Source organism: Ictalurus furcatus, chromosome 1, assembly GCF_023375685.1.
Source record: "Ictalurus furcatus strain D&B chromosome 1, Billie_1.0, whole genome shotgun sequence".
NCBI classification, from domain to species: Eukaryota; Metazoa; Chordata; class Actinopteri; order Siluriformes; family Ictaluridae; genus Ictalurus; species Ictalurus furcatus.
Genome location: NC_071255.1, coordinates 26,590,072 through 26,599,450, shown reverse-complemented (window position 1 = coordinate 26,599,450; position 9,379 = coordinate 26,590,072). Strand labels below are relative to the sequence as shown.

At 38.3% G+C, this 9,379-nt stretch overlaps 1 protein-coding gene across 1 annotated transcript; it reads left to right on the top strand.

The window, feature by feature from the left end:
* The first annotated feature begins 2,613 nt into the window (after nucleotides 1–2,613).
* si:dkey-23o4.6 (retinol dehydrogenase 13) lies at nucleotides 2,614–8,736 on the top strand. The gene is made up of 7 exons (XM_053634602.1): nucleotides 2,614–2,872; nucleotides 3,985–4,119; nucleotides 4,208–4,396; nucleotides 4,850–5,014; nucleotides 5,184–5,303; nucleotides 5,554–5,758; nucleotides 7,873–8,736. Exons 1-7 carry the CDS (start codon nucleotides 2,806–2,808, stop codon nucleotides 7,976–7,978), a joined length of 987 nt encoding a protein of 328 aa, XP_053490577.1. The 5' UTR covers nucleotides 2,614–2,805; the 3' UTR covers nucleotides 7,979–8,736.
* The last annotated feature ends 643 nt before the right edge of the window (nucleotides 8,737–9,379 follow it).

Sequence of the window (9,379 nt, the reverse complement as noted above, 5' to 3'; positions counted from 1 at the left end):
TAAAAGTCACACAATAGATGGTAGAGCACATACTACATAGTGTACAGTAAGTGTATAGTCCGTCATTTGGGACACAACTGGTCTGTACTCTCTGATGTGTGTTTTCTGAGCAGAAGTAACACGATGAGTAAATGTACCCCGTGCGGCATGCAGGCGTACTAATAGATAATGAGATTCGTTGACAACCATTTTCATAATCGATTATTATCGATTTGATTGATTAGTTGTTGCAGCTCTATTTGAATTGTTGTCAAATGAATCATATGAAAGAGTTTCGCCGCTAGTACACTTAGGTTGATGGCTGAGATTCTACCAGAAATCCATAAGCAGCGTTTGTGCATAGAGTGTATTGAGTGATTCATGATTTTCTCTGGTATGTGACGTTATTGTTAGAGCATTGTAAGACCATCTGTCATCGTGACCTTGACAGAAAAGAAAGGCATCTTGATTTTAAAATGGCACACGTTCGAGAGCATGGCGCACGCAAGGACATGGTCGGGGCTGGAAGAGATCAGATCAACACAAAGAAGAGATGCATGCCATCCTTCTAGTCTTCAGACCAATTGACCATAGGCCTATATATAGATGTATACTTATATATGGGCAATATTTCTCAAACAGAATCATAACCAGAAACCTGTCTTGCATGCATGGGCATAAGTTGTCTTAAGAAGTACTGGGGACACAAATAATGAGTGAAAAAAGTGTTTTATGTGTCTATACCATGCTCATCCTTTTTAAACTCTAATGAGTCATAATGTGATTGTGGATGCTTTGGAAGCCTTTCAACCCAAAGGGCGCACACGCAGGCTGATTAAACTGGCCACATAAAAATACTTCTGTGGTAAATTAACTCACAGGATGTGGTGCAAAGAGCGAGGCTATGTAAAGATAGGTAAAGCCGCAGTTTCAGCCTGTAGAAGTGGTAAAACGAAAACCTCATTTGTGAGATTTCTGTAAAAACTACCATACAAAATAAATAATTAAGACCATATATTTTGATCAGATATGCGGTTTGGACCAAATAGGTTGCCTTGCATTTGGCTCCACTGTGGTAATCTTAATACACTTATGGGCATTTTCACTATATAACCTACTGCACAGGATACCAAACCTGCTCCTGAGGTCCCTGTACATTTCACCTACTCTAACGCCCACTTCCGCTTAGGGAAGGCCGTTAATTAGATGATTTGGTGAGTCAGGCGTGTATGGAACAGGGAAAACATTAAACTCCAGCATCAGGGAATCTGTGGCCTACTGTAGTAGTTACACAGGCAGTACCGCACTGTATTTCAGTATGGTCTTAAGTAGGAATAAAAATACACACTGCAGCAGCCCCACTGTATGTTCAGTGCATACATTTAACTAAAAAAAATAAAAAATGGGCCAATCTCCAAATGGCAAAATATTATGCTTTGGTCATAACAACAAATCATTGGTCAGGAAATTAGCAAGAAATTAAATAAAGGCACCCCTGAGACCTCCTGTGTCACTATTTACCATTTACCATACTTGTACTGCAGTGAACTGTGTGGGAAAACTAGAAACAGGGAAATTCACTTATATAGTCTTGTTGTAGGCAAAGGTAAAAGAATAATAATGATAAAAAAGTTTGATGTAAAATTCAATCTCATAATTCTGGGTGTAAAAATTAAAATAAAGTAAAAATGAAATAAAATAATAATAAAAAATCTGTCTGCAAGTTTACCCATAAGGCTTAAATATCTAAAGAAATCAAAGGGAAAAGCTATCTCATATTAAGTTACCTTATCTATTTATTTAACCTTTATCTGACCAATGATTTGTTGTTAAGACCATTGAAAGCTTAATATTTTTTGCCATTTTGGGTGTGGCCCATTTCTTTGCCCAAGAGGGCCGTTTCTAGGCATAGGCAAACTAGGTGGTCACCTAGGGCAGTGGTTTTCAAAGTGGGGGCCGCCAGGGGGCGCCCAGGGGGCCTTAACAATTTGGTGTGACCATCCCTCCCACTAGTATGTTTTCTCTTTCTCACTGTCAGACAACCACACACACACACACACACAATATCAATTCCTAATGTAATGTAAAGATGTAAGATGTAATTATTAATAAAAAAAGGGGGATATATTCAGAAGTCTGTATTTTTAACGTGTTTTAAAGACATCTTGCAAAAGGGGGACCTCGGTCAATTTTAAATGCCATTTGGGGGGCCTTGGAAAAGTTCGGGAACTTCTGGCCTAGGGTGCCACCAGCTTGGTGGTGCCAGTGAGTGCCCCAACGCCCCTGCCCCCGTCCAATAGGAATCTTGCCTAGGGCGCCAAAATGTCCAGAAACGGCCCTGACCAGGAGTGTACTTTAAGTTATAAAAATAACATTCCATTAATCAGTCTTGACATTAAAAAGACTGCTTTTCTGCTGTAGTTATAGATTACTGCGCACTAATCTGGCAGCGCTTTATATGACATAGTGGTTGGGTGTGCCTATAGTCTGTTACGTAAGATTATGAACAGTCAAAACGAACATTTGTCAGAAAAAAACAAGATTTCTTTCTTTTATTTCCACTTTTGTGATATTTAGCTGCACAGCTCAGTCTATTTTATTGTGGGCCCCGTATTTCCAGCAGTATACGGTCTGTATAGTGAACACTTTGTGAGCAGTGGCTTTCTCATATGATTAAGCCACGAACTCGTATATGCAGCTTAATGTGCTAAACTCAGCCGTCCCTATTCATAGCCTGTGTGTTCAGAGCCACAAAGCCTTTGGTGAAGACAGCACACAATTCTCAGAAGACGGTCGACGGATAAGCAGGTCGTCAGTTTGCATGAAATGTGGGAACGAGTTCCATTGTATTTATACGTGCAGTGTGGTGCAGTGCTCACGTTTACAGTGGCCGGTAAGTCACGCGCGCTTCTCTGTGTTCTATAAAATCATGCGTTGTAGTGAGCACGGTGTCATTAACCAGAGGATAAAGTTAACTTCATGTGCGTAAAGAATACACAGGTAGGCCTATATTTATTAATCAAATAATAGGCTACTATAAGCTACAGAACAAGTTCCATAACCCTGCTCTGGAGTACCACCTTGTACATTTCACTGTAGAAATACAGTCAATTCAAATTAACAGGCATTTCTGAGTTGAACATGGTCTGTTAGAGCAGGGAAAACACTAAAGTGTACAGGACAGACGTACTCCAGGACCAGGGATTGGAACCTTGTAACATTATAAGGTTTAATTAAAGACAAGACCTGCAGATTAACTTTAGAGAAAGTATGGTCCGATTGATTTCAGCATAACAGTCAAAGAAAAACAAGAACAAAGTAGAGCAAAACCTTTTGGCACAAGTGATCAGCATTGTTCTTTAAGAAATTTGTGCAAATGTGAAATTTATTTGAAAGGTTTACATACACAGTTCATTGGGCAGATATGTATGGGTCAAAGTTCAAAGTGAGGATTGTGGAGTAGTGAAGAATGGGTGAAATAATTTTACTCACACAATATTGCTATTGTAATAATTAATGCATCATTTTTAAATTTAAAGAACTTTATTGTCATATGCATGCACAAGCTTCCTTAATAGTAAAACGAGATTATTAGTTTGCACGCTGGCATGAGTGCTGCAGTAGAGAATAATATAAAAAAGTATAATAAAGATAAAGTACAAAGTAAATAATAAAAAAAGTATAAATACAATAAAGAAGTAATTAACAACACTGTTTGAAATGTAGTGCAGACTGGAACAGTATGAATGTGGCGAGAGTGAGTGAGTGAGTGAGTGAGTCCGTCCGTCCGGGTAATTTCTGTTAATTAGAAGTCATTTCTAGCTCTGGTTTGACCAGTTCTAATGCAATATTATATCATAAATACACTGTACTATACTAACTCTTTGAAAGAATACTGGTTTTTAAAAAATGGCAGGTGAGTACAGGTGGAATAATAAGCGAGCACTTAGTATCAGTTAACAGTCTTTGTTGTGTTTTGAACTAACTAGGCTGTTTCTCCTTCAGGCTTTTTGTTGATGCGGAAATGGATTGCTGGTGGCATGTGCACAAGTCAAACTCACCTCAGTGGAAAAACAGTATTGATTACTGGAGCCAACACCGGCATTGGCAAGGAAACAGCACAGGATATGGCTCGTCGAGGTATGAGACATCATTTAGAATTGATACAGCTGCTCACCATGCAATGTTTTCATGCTCCTTTGTGCTATTAGTAGTGTGTGTATTCAAGGGGCTCGGGTTGTGATGGCCTGTCGGGACCTGAGACGGGCTGACATGGCTGTGCAAGAGATTCGGCGAGCCACAGGAAATGGGAATGTGGTCATCCGACACCTGAATCTAGCCTCTCTTTATTCCATTCATGAGTTTGCCAAAGAATTCTTAGCCACTGAGGAACGTCTGGATATTCTCATCAACAACGCAGGAAAGTCCTGACTGGTCATATTTTTAACTATAGGAAACATGTCATCAGAGATTAAATTACAAGCTGTGAGGAACACAAGTTAATCTACATTTAAGCTATTTTCTACAAATAACATGCCTTAAAAAGGTAGCAAAGGGCTACAAAGTTCCAGGCCAGATTTGGGTCCAAAATATTTGTTAGACATAATATTAATAGGGCAGTGCATTTTTATAAACATAGAATTTAGCTTAGGGTGAAAGGTGGTTGCTGGATTGATAATTTCATTCACAGGTCATTGTGAAAGAGTAGCAGATTAAATTCATTCCATTGCATTGATGAATCTCCCTGCACGGGTGGCATAAGGTTTCTATCTCAAGTCCTTAATTAAGGCAATTAAGGTTTAATTGTTTTACTATAAGGTGTTTAGTATGGGAGGAACTCTGTAAATCTGTAAAGAAGTGTTTTCTGTAACAGGTGTAATGATGTGCCCCAAGTGGATAACAGAGGATGGCTTTGAGACACAACTAGCTGTCAATCACCTGGGCCATTTCTTGCTTACCAATCTTCTGTTGGGAATTCTCAAAAGCTCCGCCCCGAGTCGTGTGGTGAATGTATCCTGTATTGCACATGTTGGCGGTAATCTCTTTTTAATTAAAGCTCAGCGAGATCAAGACTCTTGACAAATCTGTTTCTAGGTCAGATTGTCTTGTTAAAGGGACGATAATGCCATAATTCTCTGACAGCACAGGGAGAATTTACCCTGATGAATAAAATTATTTCATCTTATGTTAATTTTTTTGTGTAGGAAAGATTCATATTGATGATCTGTTTTTTGACAAGAGGCCATACAACTCTCTGGATAGCTATAGACAGAGCAAGCTGGCCAATGTGCTGTTCTCCAGAGAACTTGCTCAGCGGATGAAAGGTAAAATGTAGCTGAGCTAATCATGTGGTCACTACCATCATTTGTGTGTTAATCATAGGTTGTCTATTATTGATCCCAGAAATTTCTTGTAAATGTATTTATTTTATTTTACAAAGGTAGATAATAAGCATTTATGGTTTAAGCTGTAAAGAACTGCAAGTGTAGATAGTACTGTGTCCATAGTATTGTATGTTTAACACACGTACAGTATCAACATATTGCATTTCTTACACCATCATGGGTTTCAAAGGTACTGGGATGACTTCCTACAGCTTGCACCCTGGAGTGATCCATACGGAGTTGGGCCGCCATGTGAAGTCTCAGTACCCCCTGCTAAGTTCTGTACACTCACTCGTTTCCTTCCTGCTAATGAAGACGCCCTGGCAGGGAGCACAGACCTCTATCTACTGTGCTGTGACAGAGGGCCTGGAGGACAAGTCTGGATGCTATTTTAGGTAATTATGATAGTATGAAAATGTAAATTTATAATGGTGTGTAATGTATACATAAGTCTGCTTTTCTGAAGAATTTTTGTTTGTGGATGATTGTTAGCTATTACTGTGGCAACATCAGGAAGCCTTGACCAACGATAACTTCTATTTAACAATTTGTGAAATGATTGAGTCCTGTCTTCTGGCACAGTGGAAAAATTTATAATGTTACGGGCACAAGATGATCAACAAATTAAGGATAATTAATTTATATTATCAGTAGATTATCACCTTATCAAAAATTTTATTGTGTTATTTCATTCAGTCTTGCTCCGATAATTCGGAGATGTTTAAATTCCTGCTTAGTCTTCTTGTTTATTTCCCATTTACCCACATGGCCTGGCCTTGTTTACATCTGTTCACTGATTGCCTGACTTTCTGTTTGTCCTTCATTTTGGGATTTGTCCATCCTCTTGAATGGTTTTAATGAAAGCTCAAACTGTATCTGTGTTCCTCTGCCCACCAAAAATGACAGAAGACTTTACCACTAACATGGATGCAACAGGTTTCAGAGTGCTCTGTCGAGCCCTCATCCCTTAAGGATATATAGTGGGTCAACAACAACAGCAAATCTATGTCCTTCATGCCATGCTGAGGGACCCTACTCTGGTCCTGCTATCATAACACCAGTCACTCACAACTGATTACTTATTCTTCAACCCAACAACTATGATTAAAATCTGTCTAAATTGTAAGGTCTTCTGGTACAGTACTCATTGTACTTTTCATCACAAGACATTAAGTCCGATAAGAACAAAGTAGCACAGCTCAGAAGCAGGACCAGAACCAAGGCTCTTGACAATTAACTAATCTCCTCCTCAAATCCCTAAAAGTTCATGGTCATAACAGAAATTACCACGTGATCTCCACATTGGAACAGAACCTACAATCATGTGAAAAAATAGAGTATACCTCATGGAAATTTTGGCTTTTTTGACATATTTGACAAGCAAACATTTGATCCTCTTTGAAACAGTGACAATTAATGAAGGTAATACACCATCAAATGACACATAAAATTGACATTTTGTAGGACTTTTTACAATTTAAACTAACAGAAAACAGATCAGTCACATGGAAAAAGTAAGTACACCCCTGCATTTATCACACCTTAGAATTAATTAGAATAGGTGTTCAAGATTGGGTGCCAGTAATTAGAACCTGCTAATTTATACCAATCACATTCGGTATGTGTGCAAGTGGAACCTGTCTTATTTATACCCACCTCATATCTAGTGTCTGGTGTTCCCTTTGTTATTGAGGTCTGTGGTGTCATCATGCAAGATCTAAAGAGTTCTGTAAGGCCTTCAGGAAAAAAATGTTGTGGATGCCTATGAGTCTGGCAAGGGATTTCAAAAGATTTCAAATGACTGCCAATTTGTCCAGGACTGGCCGTCCCAGCAAATTCAGTCCAAGAGCAGACCTTCTCATGCAAAAAGAATCTCTAAGATCAAAATTTAATTACAAGATCTACTAGTGAGTCTTGAAACTGTTGGTCTACAATCAGAAAGAGACACAAATGCACAAATTTGACCTACATGGGAGGCATGTCACGAAAAAGCCTTTGCTGACTAAAAAGAACAAGCAAAGACTACAGTTTGCTAATGAGCATATAGGCAGAGACCAGGCCTTTTGGAATAACGTGCTCTGGACAGATGAATCAAAGATAAAGCTCTTTGGCCACTGTAAGAACAGACATGTTTGGCACAGACCAAAGACAGCTTTTCAGGAGAAGTAACTCATACCAACTGTGAAGCACAGTGGTGGAAATGTTATGGTTTGGGTTTGCTTCGCTGCCTCAAGGTCTTGTCAGCTTGCATTAATTTATTCAACTATGAATTCTGCATCATATCAAAGAGTGCTTGAAGATAATGTGAGGCCATCTGGACTTCATCTGTTAGTTTTGCAAAGAGCCGAGTTAAAATTAACTTATCCTGGATAATAGAACAATAAGATTAATTGAAATGCAATGATTGAGGCATGCGGAACATTTTGGTTAGAGGAATGTTATGGAAGGTCTGGATAATTAAAATTATTCAATTGTTTAGTGTTCATGTGGGTTCGTGTTTGCTTTACAGTGACTGTGCTGAGAAAGAGCCTGCTCCAGAAGCTAAAGATGATGAGGTGGCGCAGAGACTGTGGGACGAAAGTGCTCGACTGGTGGGCTTGACTACAGTGCAGTAGTCTCATCTACACCTTCTTCCAATTCTGCAAAGATCCACTCTAGTGAACCAAATAGGCAATCTGATTGCATTTGGGCAGTGCAGGGGATCCAGGAGAAACTAAAAGAGCAGGAAATCATCTTTTTTTACCCCTGCTGTGTGTAACTCTGCTGGTGATGGCTGCAGACCAAATACTCGCCACTTGCGTAGCAGAACAGAAAATAGGAGAATTCACTCTACTGGAGTCACCAAGCAACGAGAGAGATTTGCATTCAAAGTTTATTTGATTACACTTGATTATTCATTCAGAATACCAGGGAACAAAGTTGTATTTCTGGTCCAACTTCATTTTTACGTAATGCTCTTAATAAGGGAATTCAGTTGATTAAGGTTTTTATTGCGAAATTCAAAGCCTGTGTTTAATGTAATGTATGTTTATCTACATGATTTAAAGCCTTCATTTGAATATAAGCACAAAATTGAATATCACTCTAATGTCAGTGATAGTCTATTAAAACATGGTTCTTAATGTGTATGCTGTATACATAAATTATGATGTACAGTATATAGAGCATAGACATGAACATGGTATAAGACGTATAATATGTATATATGCTTTATATCTGGTAATTTTAGGAAGAGTGTATGGCTCTGTACACCAGCAAAAAACATAATTTTGGCTTCGCCGAAAGTATCCATAAAATTGTTCATACTGACAATTTTGAGAACACTGTACATTATTTATGTTACGTAGGCTCTTTTTTAAATTTTATTAAAACTGCTATTTAATTCCATCACCTTGTGCAGTGTCTTGAGTGCTGGCCTTACAGAATTTCAGTGACATACTCAGTGAGAGATTTTTTTTTTTATTCCAGCGTGAATCACTTCTGACCCCTAGATGGAAGCAAAGTAAGGGAAAAACTACAAGACAAAAGACTTTGGATCAAGTTTTGGTCCAGTCTAAATCTGTTTTTAGTACAAATTTTGTTAGGCCTATAGATTTTTATTTTATGACTTCTATTTTATCTAGTCAGTACTAAAACATTTTAGATTTCCAAACATTAGTTTTGTAGCACAAAATTAAATGCAACAGAAAAAGTTTGCATGTCAGTAAAGAATAAAGCAGCATAATATGTAAGAGACACTTCTAAGATAAAAAACTTAATGAAGGCTGCTGGGTTTTGCAAGTGCGACAGTCAAAGTTTCCAGAAGAACTGTGGGTGCAGGTTTTCATTCCAATATTCCAATCATTATTCCCTCCACTCTGCTTAAAGCCCCAGTTCCAGCTGAAGAAAAGCAGACCTAAAGCATGATGTTGTCGCCTCCATGCTTCACCATAGGGATGGTGATCTTTTGGTGATATGCTGTGTTTTTTGTGCTAAACTTATATATTTTTATATTATGGTCAAAAAGTTCAAAAATT